This window comes from Somniosus microcephalus, chromosome 18 (genome assembly GCF_052327205.1).
Source record: "Somniosus microcephalus isolate GS21.2 chromosome 18, FLI_Smic_1.0, whole genome shotgun sequence".
Taxonomy (NCBI): domain Eukaryota; kingdom Metazoa; phylum Chordata; class Chondrichthyes; order Squaliformes; family Somniosidae; genus Somniosus; species Somniosus microcephalus.
This window is the reverse complement of record NC_141004.1, coordinates 55,267,711-55,292,348: the sequence shown is the minus strand read 5'-3', so window position 1 is coordinate 55,292,348 and position 24,638 is coordinate 55,267,711. Positions and strand designations below refer to the sequence as shown.

General features: G+C 46.3%; 1 protein-coding gene across 4 annotated transcripts in view; it reads left to right on the top strand.

The window, feature by feature from the left end:
- Nucleotides 1-24,638, top strand: part of LOC147105284 (differentially expressed in FDCP 6 homolog) — a 200,855-nt gene that overhangs the window by 168,809 nt on the left and 7,408 nt on the right. For 2 of the 4 annotated variants that reach the window (XM_086011478.1, XM_086011477.1), the window contains 2 exons: nt 5,133-5,331; nt 14,704-14,794. In XM_086011478.1, coding sequence (XP_085867604.1) covers nt 5,133-5,331; nt 14,704-14,794 — 290 coding nt within the window. Of the gene's footprint in view, nt 1-5,132; nt 5,332-13,798; nt 13,857-14,703; nt 14,813-24,638 lie in introns of those variants that run through there. The other 2 variants (XM_086011480.1, XM_086011479.1) reach the window with 2 other exon arrangements.

Sequence of the window (24,638 nt, the reverse complement as noted above, 5' to 3'; positions counted from 1 at the left end):
AAGTCATGTTTGACAAATTTGCTTGAGTTCTTTGAGGAAGTAACATACAGGGTGGATAAAGGGGAACCAGTGGACGTAGTGTATTTAGACTTCCAAAAGGCATTTGACAAGGTGCCACACAAAAGATTATTGCTCAGAATAAAAAATCATGGGATTGAGGGTAATATTCTGGCATGGGTGGAGGATTGGCTATCTAACAGAAAGCAGAGAGTTGGGATAAATGGTTTGTTCTCAGACTGGCAATCAGTAACTAGTGGTGTTCCACAGGGGTCAGTGCTGGGTCCCCAACTCTTTACAATCTATATTAACGATTTGGAGGAGGGGACCGAGTGTAACATATCAAAGTTTGCAGATGATACAAAGATGGGAAGGAAAGTAGTGAGTGAGGAGGGCATAAAAAACCTGCAAGGGGACATAGACAGGCTAAGGAAGTGGGCAGAGATTTGGCAGATGGAATACAATACTGGAAAGTGTGAGGTTATGCACTTTGGCAGGAAAAATCATAGAGCAAGTTATTATCTTAATGGCAAGAAACTGGAAAGTTCTGTAGTACAAAGGGATCTGGGGGTCCTGGTGCACGAAACTCAAAAAGTTAGTATGCAGGTGCAGCAAGTGATCAAGAAGGCCAATGGAATGTTGGCTTTTATTGCTAGGGTGATAGAATATAAAAACAGGGAGGTATTGTTGCAGTTGTACAAGGTATTGGTGAGACCGCACCTGGAATACTGCATACAGTTTTGGTGTCCATACTTAAGAAAAGACATACTTGCTCTCGAGTCAGTACAAAGAAGGTTCACTCGGTTAATCCCGGGGATGAGGGGGTGGTCATATGAGGAGAGGTTGAGTAGATTGGGACTCTACTCATTGGAGTTCAGAAGAATGAGAGGCGATCTTATTGAAACATATAAGATTGTGAAGGGGCTTGATCGGGTGGATGTGGTGAGGATGTTCCCAATGATGGGTGAAACTAGAACTAGGGGGCATAATCTTAGAATAAGGGGCTGCTCTTTCAAAACTGAGATGAGGAGAAACTTCTTCACTCGGAGGGTAGTAGGTCTGTGGAATTTGCTGCCCCAGAAAGCTGTGGAAGCTACATCATTAAATAAATTTAAAACAGAAATAGACAGTTTCTTAGAAGTAAAGGGAATTAAGGGTTACGGGGAGCGGGCAGGAAATTGGACATGAGTCTATGTTCGGAACGGTCATGGCCCTGTGGGTAACGGAGCGGGCCCAGGGGCCGTGTAGCCTGGTTCTGCTCCTACTTCTTGTGTTCTAATTATGTGTTAGATTTCAGGAGATGGTTCTATTCCTGTTCCTGGCTGGGGTGGAGATCACCTCTTACAGAAGGTAAGTACTGTAGAAAATATAGGGACAGTGATCTCCTGGACGAGTTTCGATCGCCTTGATGGGTCGGAGAGGAATTTCCCTGATTTTTTTTCTCCCACATTGGCCATTGGGTTTTTTATCTGGTTTTTCGCCTCTCCCAGGAGATCACATGGGTTCGGGAGGGATGTAGAGTGATAGTAGATTTGAGGTTAGGATCAGATCAGCCATGATCTTATTGAATGGTGGAGCAGGCTCGAGGGGCCGATTGGCCTACTCCTGCTCCTATTTCTTATGTTCTTATATGTGGGGGGTGGAGAATTGCCATTGTAACACGTTCAGTCCTCAGCCTGTGCTGTGCTACCTCATCTCAGCTGGGGCAGTGGTTACACTGCTGCAATTAGCCTCAGTGCCTCTGTGGTCAGGGAGGGAAACATTGGCCAGGATTCCTTCTCCTGAACATTGCCCACAATCTCCTGCTGTAAGTACACAGGTGTGGACATTGGATGAAGCAGAATCTTGCTCAGTTGTGATGTCCTCCTATGATCAAGTAGGCTGTCAACACTCTATCAAGTTCACCCACGGATAATGTCACTTAGATGAAGTATGAGAATGCGACTGGTACCTGTTATAATTCGTTGTACGCCATACAATTGCTGTGACTCCTGTATTTAATTTATGAAAAATGGTATCAGCAAACACTGGAAATTACATTTCAATTTTTTTTTAAACTTGAATTTGGTGAAAATGAATAAGTCATGAAGATAGATGCAGTGATACAAAAAGGGAATCCTAGTACCCCAGCTGTTCGGGCTGGCAGGTGACTTGCATCTAGCCCTTTTCCGTTACTGCTCTTGTGCCAGATTCTGGGAGAAGTGTCCAAGTACACAGGGTGACTTGACTTCTGATTGTCCCATCCTCACTGGGTTTTTAGCTTTTGCCCAGCATCTCTTGTGATATTTGCTATCAAGAACTTGTGGTGTGGGAACTCGTGAATGCAAACTGAGACCCCAATTCCATGCAAGTTGGATAGGAGCATGTATGAACTGTCCCATTATAAGGTCTTCATTTGAAATGGAGAGTTGGCTGAATTTAACTTAAAGCAATCACTTCTTATTTCTCTGCTGATCCATCCTCTCGTTGTCAGTTTCAATATCAACGTACTTCATACTGTGGAATAGAATTGACATTCGGTTAACTTACGATTTCTTCATAATGACCAACATGCTAATTATGAACTTCAGTCTTGGAGGGGGGAAAAAACACAAGGAAACGATCTTTTGAACCAAAATGACCTCCCTCGGTCTTTCCTTCCTCCCATAATCTTCAGGTTTACAAAACTCAAGCTCGGCATTGCCTAATCATTACTTCATGATTTACTTCATTATTTTAACATTCAACCCTAATGGTGTCCTGGCTCTTCACCTTGGTTTCTCAGTTTAAAATATATCTCATTTTTAAAAAAATCAGTTGGTCATTTTTTTAATGTTTGGCGATTTTAGTGATATTAATTGTAGGGGGATGTAGTGGAGAACACAGAGGGCCCTTTTGGAACATTTATAAATCACTCGACCCCTGCAGATGTGTCAGCTTCTGTTTAGTGCCGTGAAACTGGCTGGATCAGTAACATTTTGTTGACATTGACTTACCTGCAATGACTTGTCGGCAGTGGTGTTACAGTATGCCTGTTTTTTATCATTCCAATGTCAGGTGATACAGCACGAGCAGGAAACTCATCACCAAATCAAAGTTATAGGGCCTGATGCAGATTTGACATTTCATTGTATATTTACATATTGATTCTTCACATACCTTTAATTTTACCTCTACACTATTATGATGTTTAATACAAATGAAGGTTCAAACATGTATGGCCCCATCTTTATTAATCTTTCTATTATTCACTCTTGTTCGAAGCATATAGACATCATGAAACTTGAAGTGTATTAATATCACTCTTTGGTTGAATAGAATCTCCAGACACATTGAAAACATGCACCAGCCAGATCTGTGTACAGGAAACTTTGTGATACCCGGGACCGAGCTGTTGCCGTTCCATCAAAACTGCCGGACAAACCAGCACTAATGTTAAAACATACGGAGCTTTCTAGCAACAAACCCTGTTGCTTAGCAACAGCTTCTAAACAGTTGGCCGTAGCTTGCAAGCGTCTCTGTAGCTAAGCAACAGCTTTAGCTAGACCTTGCAGAGCCTGACTGGTGGAAAAAAAAAGCAACGAAAAGAAAAAAAACTTACTGAACCAACTCCTGAATTTTGCCGGTGGATCGAGCATTCCGGACAGTTAACCTCCGGATAAACCAAAGTTTCCTGTATTATTTACCTTGACCTGATTTGAGCCGTGGGCACTAATAAACTGGTCCATACACTTTCAGATCTCATTCACCCACGTGAAAAAGCAATTGAAGTGGCACTTGTGCCCAAGAGGCAGATGCCAGATTAGATCCTGTGATTGTTTGTGCCACTGCCTGGTCTGGTCTGCTTTATAGCTGTCCAGTGCCGACGCATTTTGTCTGCTTTACTGCCCCCTCCACTTCTCTGCCCTTTTTGCAGTTGTATTTCGTATGCTGCAGGGCTGGCTACTTGAATTTCATGTGTCAACATAAACCAAGTGGATTATATTCAACAGCACTGAAATACATTTCAAGACTGTTGATAAATGTCTGCAAGTGGAATATTTAAGATACGGATTTAATAAAAATATGAAAGCAGCTATCAGCTTAGAAAAGGACCATGAACTTATTGCCAATATAATTCATATATTTGATTCTCAAATAAAGGTTAAAAAAAGGAAATCTATTAATATAAATTGCTGCAAACTGTTAGATAAAAAAAAAAGTGCAGTAAGTGACATAAAATACTATGTAGAGTTCTTTTTAAACCATTCTTTTAAGAATCGAAAGTTTCATTTCTAAACTAAATCATGCCGTGAATGTGGTGTTTTGCATTGTAACTGTTGATATGGGGGTCTGTGAGGCTCCATGGAACACAGCTAAGTGCTCCACTGGGACAGACTGGGCACACCCAGTGTAATATTCCTCATATGGAACCACTTTTCACTGCAGCTGTTTTAGGACCTGGCTGTTTTTATGAATACAACTGATTTAAACAAAACACCAACTACGTGGGTGAACAGACTTTTAACCTCGTCAGTGTGTGACTTGTGTGTACGTTTATAAACAGACTGATATGTAATTGAAAAGCCACTAATCAACGGTTTGATATGCAGTTGGCTAAGACAGTAATAATAACTAGTCCCTTCTCGCGGAATCAAAAAATGTAAATGCATTGAATAGTTTACAAATTGCAGATTCCCGGGCTATTGGCCCGACTATGGTAGGAACTAGGCCACCTGAACACATTCTACCAACTCATGTAAATCGTGTGTACATTGTTCTGTTGCAGTTTCTGACTCCTCCCATTGAATGCTTTCAGCATTTTCTTGAAGCTCAGCATCCGGTGGAAGAAGTCAAACACTTCCACAGTACAGTAACGAACAAATCGCCAAATTGTGTCCCAATAGCATCATATTTTGTAAGACCTGGACCGGAGTGCTGCAAAAACAGTTTTTGAACCCTGACTGAAACCCCGTTATGTCCCAGTGAGTTCTAACCACTACAAAGTTCTGTTTGAAATCCATTTCTTAATTGACAAGTCCCCAGGTATCCAAATGAGTGAAAAAGATTGCAGAGAAAATTTGACAAAATGTTTTGTGTAAATCAAGTCAGCAAGAAAATGCGTTTCCGAAGTGAAGACGTCTATGTGATGCACGGTGTATCTGTTTTGTTGTCAGATTGCTGTCTGAGGAGGAAGACAAAATGAAAGAACTGATGCAGCTAAAGGAAGAGCAGGAGGAGCTAATTATAAAAACCCAGAGAGAGAAGCAGGAGTTAAGGCAAGAGATGGAGAACAAGTCCCAGATCCTGGAGGAGGCTCAGAAACAGCTGGAGGAAGTGCAGGTTAACAGACAGCGAGCTGATCAGGATGTGATGGTAAGTGTCTGCACTAACCAACCCATCAAATTATTTCAGCACTGAAACGATGGTCACATTTACATAAGATCTGCGAGAGGCTAATCTGCTAGTGGCTCGTCTGTTGCCTAAATGACAACATGTTGCCATGTAAGATCACAAGCGAAAGCAATACTTTCTCAACATCAGATGATGTGAGTTGATAGTTCATAAAAATAAAGAAGGTAGAAATTAATTTAGGTGATGTTTATCACAGCATTAATGGCCCGTATTTTCCGATCCCTACGGGTGTGTACGAGCTGCGAAGTGCATGTGCTGAAAACCAGCATTTCCGATCTGTCAGGAATCCTCTTGACAGATCCTCCGCCTGCCCTGGAGAAGGGCCTCTGCGGGGGGAGAGTTCCGCTTTCTGCAGAACCCCCGCCCGCTGAAATCCCTTAAAAATCTTAATCCTGGTAAAAGCGTAAAGCCTGCTTTTACCAGCATAAGAGTTTTAAAAAGTTTTTTAAAAAATTCACTTATAATTTTTAAATACTTTAAAAAAAGATAAGTTTAATTTTAGCCCCGTAAAAAAAATTTTGTTTAAAATATTTAATGTAATTTTAACTAATTTTAAAAACGTGATTTAAAAAAATTATTTAGGCCTAGAAATTCAGTATCGCCACGTTTGGGGCGTTATAGTCGAGCGGGCGCAAAATTTAGCGCCCAGCGCAAATTATCACCACCTTCAGCGAAATTGACCTGCTTCGCCCCAAGAGGTGCTTGGAGCGCTAAAGCAGGCGCTGCACGACTGTCCTAAGGCGCTAAGCCGGGGAAGCGAAGCGCTACCACCGAGGGCGGGCGCAGTGCAGGTGCGGCCAGTTAGCGATTGCAGGCAGACACGCTGGCGCCGGTCAGCTCTTAAAGGGGGAGGGTCGATCTTGGATTGCAGCCACACCCTGCACATTGGAGCCCTGATTCTCGGCCTGGACAGACCTGCTGCCACATTCTAACACCTAGGACCATGGAGAGGGCCAGGGAGCGAGCGTAGCGGTTCAGTGAGGGGGCTCTGAAGGTTCTGGTTGGCGCAGTGGAGCGCAGGCGACCTATCCTGTTTCCGGACAGTGGCAGGAGGCCGCTGCCCAACGAATATCGAAAAGCTTGGAGGGAGGTGGCACACAGAGTGACCTCCAGCAGCATGGTACCTAGGACCCCTGTGCAATGCAGGAAGAAGTTCAACGACCTCACTCGGGTTGTCAGGGTGAGTACCCTTTTCAGTATCCTCTTCACCCCTGCATGTGCACCTCACTTTATGGCCAAAGGGTCCTGAAAGCCCCAGTGCCCAGCCCTCCCAACACCTATGGGCCTTTCATGAAACTCACATGCACATTCACCACTTTACACACTGTAAGGGCTATTCGACCATGGGAGGCAGTGCAGCCAAGATCAGGGCTTCACACTGTAAGGGCTATTCCACCATGGGAGGCAGTGCAGCCAAGATCAGGGCTTCACACTGTACTCGGAGCCCGTCCTTTCTCTTGCAGGGCAAGCTGGCCCACAATAGGAGGCAGCAGCAACGGACCGGGGGAGGCTGGCCTGACCTTAAAGACCTCAGCGATCTGGAGCAGCGAGTGGAGCAGATTATGGCAGGCCGGATGATTGGCCCCGTCGCCACTGGAGATGCCAACCCCGTTCTGGACAGCAATGGTAAGGTCATCACCTTTTTGACCTCTCTCCTTCCACTTGTGCCTCACACCAGCATCCTTTGCCACTATCGAACCAATACAGTGCATCGCAGCACTCATGCCTCGCTCGCTGCTGCCCTGTCCTCGCGCTAAAGCAACTCTTGTACCTCCCTGTTTTCAGATGCTGATTCGCCAGGTGAGGAGGCGGGCCCTCAAGCTGCCACTGTGAGTGATTCTGAAGGTGACGAGGAAGAGGAAGCCAGGCCATCAGTGCCACCCTCAGCCGAGGCAGCCCATGGCCATAATGGGAACACGTCTTCCCTGGAGGGGAGCAGGGGGGAAGGGTCTGAGGAGGGTGAAGCTCCGGGGCCCAGCGGGCTGCAGCAACGCGGGGGGTGGGTAGGGAAGCTCGGCGGCCTTCTCCCCGGAGGGAGAGTCTGGCCTCCAGTCCTGCTACAGTGAACGCAGAAGAGGTGCGGCTCCTCGCTGAAATGGGCACCCAGGTGGAGCAGAGGCACACTGAGCTCATGGCTGCAGTGGCAAGGATGCCCGACTCCATAGAGTCACTGGCAAGGAGTGTCCAGGACTTCGGGGCAGCACAGGCAAGGAGTCTGCAGGACTTCGGTGCAGCACTGGCAAGGAGTCTGCAGGAATTCGGTGCAGCACAGGTGGGTTCCACGCAAGTGCTTAGTGGTGCAGTGCAGTCAGTGGCTGGTCTGATGCAGACACAGGTTGAGGCCACACGAGCACTGACTGCTGCCACCCTCGCTGCATCGGACACGAATCGCCGGGGCCCTCGCCGCGCCGCAGAAGGCCAGCAGTCTGTGCTTCAGATTGCTCCGCATGCTGCAGTGCTGCCCCGTGGGAGTGCCAGGGAGTGCCTGTCCTCTGTCAGAATGGCAGCATTCCTGCTGCCAAACCTCCACTGCAGCTGCCACCACCCGAAGGACAAACTGCTGCCGCCCATGCAGAGTTGGAGCAGTCAGCAGCCGGGCCCTCCAGGCCCAGAGCTGGTCCAGGCCTTCCCTCAAGGGCATCTGCAGTCTCAGTTTCTGACACTCAGCAGCCTTCCCCCAGCCTTGCTGCAGCCACTGGAGTCCCATTGCAGAGGAGCTGCAGGGCGGGAAGGGGCCAATCTCGCAAGCGAAGCAGATCACCCTCGGAGGCCAAAAAGTAGGAGGTGTGGCAAAATGCTGTTCATTTTTTTAGTGCAGGCTGAGGATCATGGTCATTTTTGGTTAACTCTTTTGTTCATTGTCTCCAGGTTGTGAGAGCCAGTTATGTGTCTTGACTGTTTTTTGGGGGGTTTCTCTGTATTTCTTTGTCATGCGGGAAGGACACACAGTTTGTTAAATAAATAATTGTCTTTATTCAGATTGTGCATGTTTGCTCTTTGAACTATTTGTTGCCTTGACCGGCTCAGGGTTTGCGGAACCGTTCCATTCATGTTCTTTCAATGGCACAAGCCATTCCCTGAGAGGGGGCCTAGAACCGACTTGCAATAAGCCGCTGACGGACGGCCCTTGCACTTTGTGCCTCCCTCCCATCTTGGTGCTCCTCCTCCTCCTCCTCCTCCTCCTCCTCCTCCTCCTCCTCCTCCTCCCTCCTCCTCCTCCTCTGGTGGTGCTCCAATGTCTGCTGGCAGTGGCTGAGTCCTGAGGATAGCCAGGTTATGCAGCATACTACAACGAAATGGGAGACTCACTCAGGCGAGTACTGAAGGGCTCCCCCGGAATGGTCCAGACAGCGGAACCGTTGCTTTAGCACGCCGATTGTGTGCTCAGTGATGTTCCTGGTCGCTTGATGGCTGTCATTGTATCGTTCTTCAGCAGGGGTGCTGGGCGCACGGAGCGGGGTCATCAGCCAGGCGCACAAAGGATAGCCCTTGTCCCCGAGAAACCAGCCTCCTGGGTGAGCCGGGGCTTCGAAAAGGTCTGCCACTGAAGTCTGGCGCAGGATGAAGGCATCGTGGCTGCCGCCTGGAAAGCGGGTATTGACAGCTAGTATCAGCTGTCTGTGGTCACACACCAACTGCACGTTCAACGAATGGAACCCCTTCCGGTTGCGGTAATCCTCGGCATTCTCTTGAAGCACCCACAATGCCACATGCGGGCAGTCAATGGCGCCCTGGACCATGGGGAAGCCCGCTATTCTTGCAAATCCCATTGCGCGCTCTTGCTGCTTGTCCAGGGTCATGGGGAAGGAAATGTACTGACGTCTCCTTTTGAAGAGGGCATTCGTGACTTGGCGGATGCAGCAATGCACCGCAAACTGGGAGACATTGGCAATGTCCCCAGTAGCGGATTGGAAGGAGCCGGTGGCATAGAAGTTGAGAGCCACTGTCACCTTCACTGCCACCGACAGAGACGTCCTGCTCCTCAGCTGAGGCTGCAGATCTGTCTGAAGCAAGTGGCAGAGCTCAGTGACCACCTCCCTGCTGAATCGAAGCCTCTGAATACACTGCTCCTCAGACATGTTGAGGTAGGAGAACTGCTGGCGGTATACCCTGGGAGGGTAAGGTCTCCTGTGCCGACGCCTGTTGGCCCTCCTCCGTCTGGCCATGATTGGCACACACTCTCAGCGTCTCTGAGCCCTCTCAATGCAATGGAGAAACCCAACGTTTCCACCCATTGTAGCCCCCATAATATGTGGCCACTCAAGGCTATGCCACTGAAAAATCAATCCAACTGCAAAGCTCTGGGCTGAAGCCAGAAGTACCTGTGCGAGCGCTGACTCAATGCAGAAAGCTCTCTCCCATTGTCTCTCTGCAAATCTCTCTCTCTCACACAGAAGGAGTGGTCCAAAATGGCTACCACTAAGAAACCAGGAAGAGCCCCCTTTAAATAGCGCCCCCCCAACCCCACAGCGACTGGGAACCGTTCCAGTCAACCAGTCACTGGGAGTGCCAGGCAGAAAGAAGGGGGGGCGCCACTGAAGTTCCGGTTCGGGGCGCACCAAGGGCGTTGCACCATGAAATGACGTAAGGATCTGCGCGCGCAGCTGAGCGGGCGTTGCAGTATTGCGCTGCCGCTAAATGTCCGCTCAATTTCGCGAGAGGCGCAGGTCTCGCCGCGCCCGGGCGCTAGCTGCTTCGTGCCCCACTTATCGCCCTCTTAAGGCGCTAATGGCTGGCGCTGACAACTGAATTTCTCCCCCTTAATGTTTTGATGTGTTTTTTCAGTGATCCCCATTCATACTTTTGACATGTCTAAGCTGTCAAAAGTATGAAGGGAGATTCCCTTCCCTCATTGGCTCCCCATGGCCCACGTGATCCCAGGGACCCTTGCGAACCGCATGCGCCCCTGGGATACCTGGGCCCTGCGCATTTCGTCATGGAGAGGCCCAGGAGGAAATGGCCGGACCTCTGGAGCCCTCGGGTAAGGGCGTAGATTTTTTTCAGATCGGAGGCCTCCGCTTGCAGGACTCCGATCGGAAAATACGAGCCATTGTGTTCATACTAAGTTCCTCTCTGCAATTTTAACAGAGGGGCTAACTCATTTATTTCAAATTGTATTAACATTTACACAGAATGCTGTAATCACGATACGTTTGACTCGGGTAAGTCCAAACGTGCCGTTGAATGAAGAGCCATAAGTAATCAGTGGCCTGCATTGTGTTTGTTACAGAATTCATGAAGATTACAAAGACCAGTAGAAAGGTTATATGTTACTTTGCACTTGTCTCTGCACTTGCTTAAAACCGGTTATATCTCTAACTTGGGGGGGGTGGGGGCGGTGGTTCATCGCGAGGCCAACGTTTCAGGTCGATGACCTTTCATCAGAACTGGCCTGGCGAAAAGGTCATCGACCTGAAACGTTAACTCTGTTTCTCTCTCCACAGATGCTGCCTGACCTGCTGAGTATTTCCAGCATTTTCTGTTTTTATTTCAGATTTCCAGCATCCGCAGCATTTTGCTTTTGTATATGTTACTTTTGTTTGGTTATATTTAGAATTGCCAAAAAAGTCATTTGAATCCAGATGCTGATTGGAAAATCAAAGTCCATGTCTAAAGATTATGCTACCTTGGTTAGAGCAGAATTAGGCAATGGGATTCTACTATTAATGTATAATTTTAGAACCAACAATTACAGCTGATAAATGATTCAAAAGCAAAATATTGCTGGAAATAGGAAATAAAAACAGAAAATGCTGGACCTACTCAGCAGGTCAGGCAGCATCTGTGGAGAGAGAGACAGAGTTAACGTTTCAGGTCAATGATCTTTCGTCAGTTCTCATGAAAGGTCATCGACCTGAAACGTGGTGTTATAAATCTCATCATCAAGAAACTACTTATGAAATAACACTGGACGGCCAGCTGGTGGCGCCGTCCAAGGAGTATAAATACTCGGGCGTGGGCCCCAGCTTGCCAGGGACATTTTGTAAGACAGGAACTAGTGAAGTACAACTAGACCTCCATGTTCTGAAACAAGTTGATTAAAGCCTTGCTTTATGCTCAAACCAAGTGCGTCGTGAGTTTTATTACATCAGTTGGCCTTGATCTTAACCCCCTCCCACGACGGATGAGAGGAGGCAGGGGGTGGGGTTAAAAGCGAAACTCGACCCCAACCCACCGTATACGCGCCCATTGTCGTTTTTATGGCAGTGGGTTTCGTAACGACCGAGTGTCCTGCAGTGGAGAGGCGAGACACTTCATTAACGTATTCAAACTGGCTCTCATAGTGCAATTGGGTGCCTGATTTAAAATTAACTTCTGCACGGGGTTCCCAGGAGTCGGGAAACTAGGCAGTGAAAGGGAGACGCGAGCTGCTGGCTCCACAAGTTAAGTGCCTTTTACAGCACTCCTTGTGGGCCAGGAGGAGGAGGAGTGCTTTCCCCCCAGCCCCTCAAGGAAGTCTTCGGCCTCTCTCTCCCTCAAATCACCGGCCACCCCTCCTCCCGCAATGGCCTCTCTCCACCGCCCGGCCCTCACCCACCCCACTCCCTACCCACGATCGCGGCCGACCTCCCCCACTCGTCCATCCCCCCTCACCCCGATTTCCGGGGACCGTCCTCAAAGGTCCCCGGCTGAGGCCTCCTGCCACTGGTTTTCCAGGCTGTCAATTTGGCCAGCTGCCGGGTGGGAAACGGAAGGAAAAAGTAATAACGAGGTCCTGCCGTTAAATTCGGCAGGACCTCCACGTCCCCGACCGTGCCGCGTTCTTCGCCCGTTTTCAGCCTCCCCGACTCTCTGTAAATATCGGGGCCGTTAACTCTGTTTCTCTCTACCCAAATGCTGCCTGACCTGTTAAGTGTTTTCCAGCATTTTCCACTTTTAATTAAAAGACTCACATTAGTTCACATATCCATTTAGTCACCAGTCAGATTAGCGTGCAAGGAAACTTAGAAGAGGGGAAATGTATGTCGCCTCCTGGACCACATACCCTGGAATCTGAAGTACCTGAAAACTGAGGGACTATGTTTGCTTTTGTTCTGTCAAGAAGACTTCTACCATTTATGGTATGATAGGAAGTGGGAAAGTTTTGCCACTTAATGCCAGAACCACAGAGATATAGTTTAATAAGTTCAGCAAATTTTAGGCTGTCTTCAAACCTTCCTGGAACAAGGCTTGGATTGCTGCTTAACCATTGTTCATAAGATGGTGTTCTTTACTTTTTATTTCCATGTAAATGAAATTTTCCAGTCTGAAGTTTAATGAAAATGGGCCATATGCTCAATTTCCCCCTTACTAAGACGTTAAATTGACCAATTCACATCTATATCGGCTCTTGCGACACGAAGCTCTTAACTAAACAACAATGAAAGCCCTGGTTTTGATGTGGTGTAGCCTGTAGCTGAGTAGAGCATTGCTTAGGCCTTGGCCTCTTTCTATCTAAGGTGGTTTCGGAGTCCCATTGGGACAAGAGATTGCTGTCTGCCTTTCCTTCCTGCCTTGTAGAAATTTAAAATAGAAGTCATGTTTTATTGGCCTTAAAGGAACAGTCTGTGCCTGTAGATGCAGAACTCAGAGATTTAAGACATCTTGTGAACTGCCTTTTGTTTCATACAGAAAAAGACTTTTGTACCCTATATTACAAAACAATGAATAGCTAATTGGCTTGGCTCTTTTTGTACATTTAATGTTGCTGTTAACAGGAAAGTAAAGTTTATCATAGGTTTTTAAAATGTTGCTATCACTACATGGGCCAGTTTTAATTGGGTCTTCACTAAGGGAGGAGAGTGGGAGAAAAGGAAAATAATTTGCACACGTGGAAGCATGGCCTTTAGCTTGTGGTATTTGTGGCGATATGTGGCGTATGATGTTTCGGGTTTAAGGTCAAAGTAACATCACACTGGTTAAAGTTGACAGCATCATGAAGCGTTTATGGGACTTTGTACTCATCATTTTTGAAATTCATCGAAATATTACAATTGATGGCTTATGCTTCCTGTGGGCCACTGCTGGAGCTGCTTTCAAATAACCGAGACAGAGCAGCCAGAATCCATGGTGCGACGATAACAATGAGTTCAAAAAGCAGTGCTTCAGAAATATCAGTTACAGTTGACAATAGGAACCCAAACCGCCAATCGCACAAACGTAGCATGGAAACAATACTACTGAGCAAGTCATGGGTTGATGGGGTGATTTTTCACTTTAACCTCAGGACGGTAGCAGATTGGTGGCCCGTCTTACACCTCGCCCAATTTTCGTATCCAATGGAAACTAAAATCAGGCAATCAATCCGATACCTCCCGTTTTCCGCCCAGTGGTAAAAGTGAAAATTCGCCCCAATCACTGCAGTCCAGGGGGCAAATACATATACGTATTGGGTGATTATGTTTTATTTGATCAATTCTTAAATAATCTGATTTAAAGTATGCACCAGTTTATGTTTTGCAGCAGCAATCTTCAGAGTTAGTGAGGGGACTTCTGCAACGTGTCTGGTAATAACTAGTTTTTACCTGCAGTGAGTTCTCTCTGCCCACACCGTCCTATGTCCAGAGCATGCGATGGAGATTAATGCTGCGGAGTCATAGCAACAGAATAATTATATCAGCTACTTCACTGCTGACGGGTCCAATCTCAGGAGGGCTGCTCCTGCAATGAAACTGGTCCTTTCTCCTCTGATATGTTTAGAGGATATATTTTCATTGTGAAGCACTTAAATAATTAGTTATCGCACATCCGGCTGTGTCAGAATACAGCCTACTCCTGATAATTCAGTCAATTTTTATGCTAAAAATTTGGATTTTTCCAATAATTCGATTTAAGAGGAGTAGCATGTACTGCACACAGTGACTTGGTGTTTCATAAACATACAATATGAAGCATCGATTCCCTTTCTTTCAGAACTATTAACAGTTTTGGTGAAATTTGGTGCTAATTTGTCAGTTGTCTCTGCTCTCGCAAGTAACGTTTTGTTTCACTGTATTTCACAATGAAGTAGTATCCAAGCCAAGACTGAACGCAATCTCCTTAAATGAGGGATTTTTAAAATAAGTCTTTATAATGTAATCTTCGCACCTAATACTGTAACAAGTTGGCCATGTTGTTTAACGCTGTGGATTTGCAGCAGCAGACTCTGCTAACGGCTAGAGTGTGGCCTTCCTTTAATGAAACATTCTCTTCACACTGATAAACGTGCATCACCAAAATAGAAGCATTTTACACTTTTTGCTGAGAACCTGTACAGTTAACACTGGGCAATTTCCCATTTGTTGGTTGGTTAATGGAGTCCGTGCAGGGTTTTATTTGCTGACAATTTCCCCCCCCCCCCCCCTCATTTTACAGGCTGCGCAGAGAAAATTACGCCAAGCAAGCTCGCACGTTAAGCATTGGAATGTCCAGATGAACAGGCTAATGCATCCGATTGGACCAGGAGGTAACCAACAACATTGAAGTAAATTATATTTTTGTAAAGAAATATATATATTTTTTTTTCAAATTGTCGTATTTGTTTAAAAAATTTACCTCGGAAAATGTAAGTCCAGAATTTTTATATCACTTTAACTGTCTTTGTGTTACAGCAAAAAATCTGCATCTCCAAGTTGTAATCAGATCATAAACCCAAAGCTAGAGTCCTGTGCACAGACCGTAATGACAATGGAGCTGGGTTTCTGCAGGCGGTCTCCCGATCATCCACCCCAACTTCAGCGTTTAGCCGTCTGTCTGGGGTTTCTGTCGGTCGACCGCCGAAGTTACGGTGGATGATCCAGTGAATGCCCACAGAAATTCCAGGCTATTGTCCTCAAAGTGGGCAGGTGCATCCCAGTGTGTTTATACTGCTGCAGCAACAACCAACTGGAGGCTGGCTGTCGCATCGCTCCGTCACTTGGCCACAGACTGTTTCATGACTCCACATTGGGCTTCCTATCATTTTAGTTTAGTCTGGCACTTCTTTCTCTTCTGCTCCTCCTCCCATCCAGCCTTGGCAAAGGTTGACAAATATTTCATATCCATTTTGAATCTTTATAAAGGCTGAAACAATACTTGCCCCATATATGCAGCCACTTCTCTTTTTTGTGCAGATACATCTCTTTAAATTTCAGTTTGAGTAATTTTTTCTGCTTTATCTGCTTATATTTATCATCTGCCTCTTTTTGAAAAAACTAATTTTTGCTCTAGCCTCTGTATTTATCAATGGAACCCCAGCCTTATTACTTTTAGTCCACATATATTTAACCTCTACCTCATCCCCCCCCCCCCCCACTACTGGTCCGCTGTTTGATCGGACATTTTTTATTCCTATCAATTATCCCCTTCAATCCATTGACCTTAAATGTAATGCATATAATATGAGAAATACTGCACATGAATACCACAGTAAAATTACAGGGTTATGGAGGTACAACAGTACATAAAATGGCGAGTAACTAGTTGACTGTGAAGAATTGTGAAGACAATTGGTTTACAAGTAATACTTGCTTGTACGCCTTTAAAGTTCCAGTTGTCTAGTTTGTGGTTGAGATGCATGTCATACATTGGCAGTTTCCTGTTATTACTTACTTGATAGCTATCACAGCACCAGCTTATTGCGCCTTCAGATAAACGCAGGAGAAATAACTGACTGCATGCAGAGTAGTAACAGTTTGAGTCATTCAGCAGTAAATGAAGGAATTCAAAATTCAGTGAACAGAAACCTACTTTATGTTGCCTTACCAACAACTGCATTACATTCTGAACTGTAAAACCTATCAGTTAGCATGTTGGTATTGCAAGTGCAAAGTAACAAAGACTGCCTTCAAGAGACCAATACCATTATGTTGACTGTCTTAAAAGCACAGTTTGTTCTGAAAATGTAAGGTGTGGTTTTAAATGTTCATATTTCATATTCCCCGAGCTCTCATCAGTCCTGAGCTGTGGATGTATTAGACATGCCAAACTAACAAAGTAAACAAATAGAAAATACGTCTGTGTGCCATTGATAATCTTCTTGATTAATATTTCACACATGGTGACCACGTGAATTTTTAAAATCTAATGTAACCAAAGCCAAGCTATGCCCCACCTCTTTAATCTTAAGATGACTATGAGCTCTAGCCTACCTGGATTTGCTGTGTGGGAATCGGGGTGTAGGTTTGAAATGCTCATTGATCCATCCGGCTGTCAGCAACTGTGCTGAATGATGTCAGAGTGGTGATATATCTATTCCAGCAGACACGACGATCTTCCGCCTCTGATGATCTGTGTTAAAGGTGTTATATTAGACCTTTGGGGAAATCCGATCAATTATGCCTTTGTGTTGGGTAGCGCCTGAGCCACTGCACTCAGGCATAAAGGTGCCAATTTTAACCTAACCCACGCGATCAGGTGCAATAGAGAGTAATATTGGGCAGGGTGTAAATCCAGCATTACACCCGATCCCGAGGGGATCCCGCTCGGCAAGTTAAGTTAAAATTACTCCTAAAGTGTGTGTGCTTTAGAATGTGTGAAAGTGCTTTGTGCTGTGTCAATGAGCGTTCAGTATGTTTGATACTTTGCCTGGAACTAATATCTTGATGTTTTGTCTGATCACCCACCTTTGTATGAATTGTGTTTATGAATTTTAAGATTGTCAGAATAACAGGAAGCTTCCTGGTTTGCATTAATTTGTAAATAGTTTAGCTAATTTTAGGCCGTAAAGCTGTGATCCAAGTTTTGATATTCCGCACTGAACTGCTTGTAGTGCGAGTCTCGGTAAAGTCCAGTACACAAATTGGGGTTAGCCCCAGGCCAAACACCATGACAAGGCAGATAGCATAAAACTACAGCTTCCAGTTTGGGGGAGACACGGGGGGTAATTTTAACCCCCAACAGCAGGTGGGTTTAGGTCGGGTGGGAAGGTAAAATATTTAAGATTTCAAACCTGAACCCAGCCCGCCTTGAACCAGCTCACTTCTGGTTTTAATGGAGGTGGGACGGGGGTCGGGCGACCAGTCCGCGCTCAGGAGGCCGGTCAGTTGTTCACATCTATTAAGGAGGCTGCGTGCTTCCATTTTAACACAGTTTCTATTTTCCACTCCTGTCAGCCGGGTTTCCCTGGCCTCGGGAAACCTGGCAGGTAAAAGGAGGCGTGCAGGGCCAGAACCATAAGGTAAGTGCCTTAACAGCACTGCTTGTGGCCCAAGAGGAGCAGGAGTGTTTCTTCAATGCCCAACAAGCTAACCCGGTAAACTCCACCCACCCCCCAACCCCCCCACTCCACAATCACTGACAACCCCCCTCCCCCTGATCTCCCACTCCCGGGATCTACCCCTCGATCTGTCGGCTTCCCTGACCCCTGCGATCACCGACAACCTTCTTTCTCCTCCCCCCCTCCCCCCCCCCGGTGATTTGTCCTCTTCCCTGACCCCTCCCGCGATCACCAATCCCCCCAACCACGCTCTAACCCCCCCCAATTCCCACAATCCCGTGATTTCTGCCCCCTGTCAATCAGGCTAGCTGTCGGACGGGAAACATGGAAAAAAGAATCAAACATACCATGCAGTTAAAAACTGCAGGCCAATCCGGGAAACAAGTACTTCTGGGCTTCCTGTTCATAACTCCTCCCTCCCCCTGCTCCATAAGCATGCCCAAGTAAATATCAGGGCCATAGTCTGCTCACATGAAAGACTCTGAAACCATTGAAAGTGAGACCTTGAATCATAATAACATTTGTAGTTTGCTTTCTTTCCATCTTTAGTTCCCCATCACATCTTTCCCCGTATTACTATGACCTACCTTTAAGCAGCTGCCAGTGCTATCCACTAAACAGTGTACATGTGGCGTATCTGTTTTCTTTCTCTGTCTGTAGCATCTTGCACAATTTTCTTTTACAGCAGTTTTAACTCACTCTCCCACCTCAGGTACAAAAATTAAAGACACATACTTCACTAATGTACTAATAATATTAAATCGAAGCTAGCATCTGTACTGTAATTCTTAGAATGGCTCACTGAGCACCATGTGCTGCAGTGCAGCAATGTAAGAACTGTTAAACTGTGAGCCTTTAGAGTTGACAACTGGATACAGGAATCAAAAGGGGGGAGAAATGCAACTCGTTTTTCTGGCGTTAAACCTCGTACTTTCACGTTGTGATCTGCCACGCCATAGTGGCTCGGGCGAATTTCACATATCCGTGATGCCTGCATGGAGCAGGTGTTGGGCTCCCTGAATTTTGCATTTGGTATCCTATGCCATTTGTAGAACCTTAATGCAAAAATTCAGGTACAAATGGATGGCGCTTACATTGTGCATACCTGGCGTTGAGTGGCCTAACCAGCATTCCTTAAAGGGACCACTGGAGGCTGCTCGGGAAAAAAAGGCCCAAGAAATTTTCTGTTCTCCTTCCCCGTCATTGTTTCCGGCCTCCCCCGCCCCCTCAGACCCGACCTGCCGGCTCGCTGCACCTGACAGCCAGCCTGTTTCCCACTCTCCTCGACCGGCGAGCTGCAGTGGTGGCCATCTTGTGCCCGCAGCTCAACAGTGGCATTTAAATGAGGCCCGATGCCGAATTTGGCTCAGGCCTCAGACTAGCATGGACATGTGCGGGGCGCCATCGCTACGTCAACTCATTTTGGGCACAAGTCGAATTTCTCCCCCAAGATGTCTTCCATAATTGAACCACTTATAACAAATGGATGCAATGATTTCCTGAACTCCAGAGATCCCAGCCCATTTGCTCGTGTTACCCAGAGCCCTTTACATTAATTTTATTGATTTCAAGAGCTAGCAGTCTGTGTTAAAAGGTTTCTACATGCTTTCTAATCAAAACATATTTACATAGGAATAATGCCTTTTGAAGTGACATTTTGCATAACAGATGATGATGTATATCTTCTCCAACTGGTAGAAAACAAGTTAAAAGTAGCAAAATTGAAAGTGACCAGCTACATCTCACAAATGGATATTAAAAATCTATGGGCTAAAAATTGAGTAGCGCCCCAGAAAAATTAGCGCCCCCGCGCTGGAACTTGAGTGGTTGTGCCCCAAGGGGGAAGCGGGGCGCTACTGGAAGCGCCCTGCATCCCTCTTGGGGCGCTGCAAGTCAATATCGTGGCGTTATGTGCCGCAGCGCCACATGCTGCGGCACGTCACGCCGCGGTATTGCAGGCCTTCCTACCTTCTTAAAGGGGAGGGGCCTTGTGCAGCGCGACCTGGAGCCCAGCTGGGCCCCCGGGGAGCGGGAGTGCAGGCAAAAGAGCCCGGCACTCAAGAGAAGTGCCGAGCTGTTGGAGCGCAGCCAGCACTCCGCGGCGGGGGGGGGTGTTTCAGGAGGTCTGGGACGGCAGCGCAGGCAGGTGCTGGCAGGCGGCCAGCAACAAAAATGGCCGCCCCGCACCTCGCCTTTAAATTGCGCCTCCCCGGTCGCAGGTACACCCCCCTGACCCCGTCGGACATAGCGTCCGGCGGTAAGTCGGGATGCTCCCGAAGATCGTGAGCAGGATGCTGCGCACACCAATGACGTCATCGCCAGCAGCGCAGCGCCATAGGGCGCTACCGGTTAGTGCCGCCACTAACCTCCCGCTGAATTTTGCGGGAGGCGTGGGCAGTGCCGCGCCCGGGCACTAGTTGGTTTGCGTCCCGTTAGCGCCCTCTTAAGGCGCTAACGGGAGGCACAACCAACTGAATTTATCCCCCTATAGATTGTCTTTTGATTTCATTTGTGACAGAACCTCTATTCATCACAATCTATTAGTCGGCCTCTGAACATTTCAGTACGTTTTAAAGTGAGAGTAGATTAAAGGCAAGTAATTGCTGAAACAGCAGGAAATAATGATTGAAGGATGAGAAAATGGAACTTTTAAAAATCATAGAATGGTTACAGCACAGCAGGAGGCCATTCAGCCCATCGAGCCCATGCCGGCTCTGTAAGAGCACTTCAGCTAGTCCCACTCCCCCGTCCTTTCTCCGTAGCCCTGCAAATTTTTTTCCTTCAGGTACTTATCCAACTCCCTTTTGAAAGCCACGACTGAATCTGCCTCCACCACCCTTTCAGGCAGTGCATTCCAGATCATAATCACTCGCTGCGTAAACATTTTTTTCCCTCATGTCGCCTTTGGTTCTTCTGCCAATCACCTTAAATCTGCGTCCTCTGGTTCTCGACCCTTCCGCCAATGGGAACAGTTTCTCTCTATCAACTCTGTCCAGACACATCATGATTTTGAACACCTCTATCAAATCTCCTCTCAACCTTCTCTGCTGTAAGGAGAACAACCCCAGTTTCTTAAGTCTATCCATGCAACTGAAGTCCCTCATCCCTGGAATCATTCTTGTCAATCTTTTCTGCACCCTCTTTAAGGCTTTCATATCCTTCCTAAAGTGTGGTGCCCAGAATTGGATATAATACTCCAGTTGAGGCCGAACTAGTGTTTTATAAAGATTCATCATAACTTCCTTGTTTTGGTACTCTATGGCCCGTATTTTCCGAGCGGAGGCCTCCGATCTGGAAAAAATCTACGCCCTTACCTGAGGGCTCCAGAGGTCCGGTCATTTCCGATCCTGGGCCTCTCCACGATGAAATGCGCAGGGCCCAGGTTCGCAAGCATCCCTGGGATCACGTGGGCCATAGGGAGTCAATTGGAGAAGGGAATCTCCCTTCATACTTTTAACAGCTTAGACATGTCAAAAGTATGAATGGGGATCACTCCAAAAACACATCAAAACATTAAATAATTTTTTTTATCACATTTTTAAAATTAGTTCAAATTACATTAAATTAAATATTTTAAACAAAAATTTAATTTTAGTTTTTTATGGGACTAAAATAAACTTACCTTTTTAAAAGTAATTTTAAATTATAAATGAGTGAAAAAAAATTTTAAACTTTTTTAAAACTTTTATGCTGGTAAAAGCAGGCCTTACGCGTGCTTTTACTAGGCATAAGATTTCTAAGGGTTTTCAGTGGGCGGAGGTTCTGCAGAAAGCGGAACTCTCCACCCGCAGAGGCCCTTCTCCAGGGCAGGCGGAGGATCTGTCGAGAGGATTCTTGACAGATCGGAAATGCCGGTTTTCAGTGCATGTGCTTCGCATACCTGAAACCGGCATTTGCAAGGTCCCTACAAGTGTGTACACGCCCGTAGGGATCGGAAAATACGGGCCACTGCCTCTATTTATGAAGCCCAGGATCCCGTAAGCTTTTTTAACCTCTTTCTCAACCTGCCCTGCCACCTTCAATGATTTGTGCACATATACCCCCAGGTCTCTCTGTTCATGCACCCACTTTAGAATTGTACCCTTTAGTTTATATTGCCTCTCCTCATTCTTACTACCAAAATGTATCACTTCACACTTTTCTGTGTTAAATTCCATCTGCCACGTGTCCGCCCATTCCACCAGCCTGTCTATGTCCTCTTGAAGTCTATCACTATTCTCCTCACTGTTCACTATACTTCCAAGTTTTGTGTCTTCTGCAAATGTTGAAATTGTGCCCTGTACTCCCAAGTCCAAGTTATTAATATATATCAAGAAAAGCAGTGGTCCTAGTACCGACCCCTGGAGAACACCACTGTGTACCTTCCTCCAGTCTGAAAAACAACCATTCACCACTACTCTCTGTTTCCTGTCACTTAGCCAATTTCATAGCCATGCTGCCACTGTCCCTTTTAATTCCATGGGCTTCAACTTTGCTGGCAAGCCTATTATGTGGCACTTTATCAAACGCCTTTTGGAAGTCCATGTACACCACGTCAACCGCATTGCCCTCATCAACACTCTCTATTACCTCATCAAAAAACTCAATCAAGTTAGTTAAACATGATTTGCCTTTAAAAAATCTGTGCTGGCTTTCCTTAATTAATCCACACTTGGCCGAGTGACTGTTAATTTTGTCCCAGATTATCGTTTCTAAAAGCTTCCCACCACCGAGGTTAAACTGACTGGCCTGTAGTTGCTGGGTTTATCCTTACACCCTTTTTTGAACAAGGGTGTAACATTTGCAGTCTCCAGTCCTCTGGCACCACCCCCATATCTAAGGAGGATTGGAAGATTATGGCCAGGTACCTCCGCAATTTCCACCTTTACTTCCCTCAGCATCCTAGGATACATCCCATCCGGTCCTGGTGACTTATCTACTTTAAGTACAGCCAGCCTTTCTAGTACCGCCTCTTTACCAATTTTGATCCCATTCAGTATCTCAACTACCTTCTCTTTCACTATGACTTTGGCAGCATCTTCTTCCTTGTTAAAGACAGATACAAAGTACTAATTTAGTACCTCAGCTATGCTCTCTGCCTCCATACATAGGTCTCTTTTTTGGTCCCTAATCAGCCCCACCCCGCCTTTTACTACCCGTTTACTATTTATATGCCTATAGAAAACTTTTGGATTCCTTTTTATGTTAGCTGCCAGTCTATTCTCATACTCTTTCTTTGTCCCTCTTATTTCCTTTTTCTCTTCCCCTCTGAACTTTCTATATTCAGCCTGGTTCTCACTTGTATTCTCAAACTGACATCTGTCATACGCCCCCTTTTACTGCTTCATCTTATTCTCTATCTCTTTCGTCATCCAGGCTGCTCGAGGAACTTCAGCTCAGAGTTGATGAGCTGGAGTCTGAGATTCAGACACTGCGACACATTAGGGAGGGGGAGCATTACCTGGACACTAAGTTAAGTGCCAGGAGGCAGTCACACCCACTAGAGTAATTACTTCCAATTTGGCCCATGGTCAGGGACAGGAGGGTGTGACTACAAGCAAGGCAGGTATTGGGATCCAGGAGGTAGTGATGGAGGAGCCTCAGCCCTTGGCCTTGTCCTATAGGCATGAGATTCTTGCTCCCTGTGTGGACGAGGGCAGGGACTGCAGGGTGGATAAGCAATCTGACCACAGCACCGTGATACAGGGAGCCATTCAAGTGGGGGGAGTAAAAAGAAATGTTGTAGTGATAGGGGACAGTATAGTGAGGGGGATAGATACTGTTCTCTGCAGCCGAGAGCATGAGTCCCAAAGGCTGTGTTGCCTGCCCGGTGCCAGGGTTAAGGACATCTCAGGGCTGGAGAGAAGCTTCAGGGGGAAGATCCAGTTGCCGTGGTCCACGTAGGCACCAATGACATAGGTAGGACAAAGAAAGAGGTTCTGCTGCGAGAGTATGAGCAGCTAGGGGCTAAATTAAAAAGCAGAACCACAAAGGTAATTAACCCTGGATTACTACCTGAGCCACGAGCGAATTTGCATAGGGTAAATAAGATCAGCGAAATGAACGAGTGGCTCAAAGACTGGTGTGGGAGAAATGGGTTTCGATTTGTGGGGCACTGGCACCAGTACTGGGATAAGAGGGAGCTGTTCCGTTAGGAAGGGCTTTACTTGAACCATGCTGGGGCTAGAGTCCTGGCGAATCGAATAACTAGGGCTGTAGAGAGGGCTTTAAACTAAATAGTGGGGGGGAGGAGCCAGGTGAGCGGGAATTTAAAATTCAATGAGAAAGCAATAGAGCAGGATAAAGATGGGGGGAAATGGGGCCAAAACAAGGAGAATTGGTAAAAAGAAAAAGTTAAAAGCTCTATATCTGAATGCATACAGCATTCGTAGCAAGATAGATGAGTTGAGGGCACAAATAGATACAAATGGGTATGATCTGATCGCCATTCCAGAGACGTGGTTGCAAGGTGATCAGGGCTGGGAGCTGAATATTCCAGGGTATTTGACAATTCGGAAGGATAGACAGAAAGGAAAGGGAGGTGGGGTGGCTTTGTTGGTAAAGGATGGGATCAGTGCAGTGGTGAGAAGTGATATTGGCTCAGAAGATCAAGATGTAGAATCGGTTTGGGTGGAGATAAAAAATAATAAAGGGAAAAAGTCTCTGGTGGGCGTAGTCTACAGGCCCCCGAACAGTAACAATACTGTTGGACAGAGTATAAATCAACAAATAATGGAGGCCTGTAAAAAAGGTACGGTAATAATCATGGGTGATTTTAATCTCCATATTGATTGGACAAATCAGATTGGCCATGGTAGCCTTGAGGAGGAGTTCATAGAGTGCATCCGGGATAGTTTCCTAGAACAGTATGTAATAGAACCAACCAGGGAGCAGGCTATCTTGGATCTGGTACTGGGTAATGAGACAGAATTAATAAATGATCTCACAGTAAAGGATCCTCTAGGAAAGAGTGATCATAGCATGGTTGAATTTCAAATTCATTTGGAGGGTGAGAAAGTTGTATCTCAAACCAGTGTCCTAACCTTAAACAAAGGCATGAGGGCAGAACTGGCTAAAGTGAACTGGAAAAATAAATTAAAGGGTAAGACAGTTGAAATGCAGTGGTGGACATTTA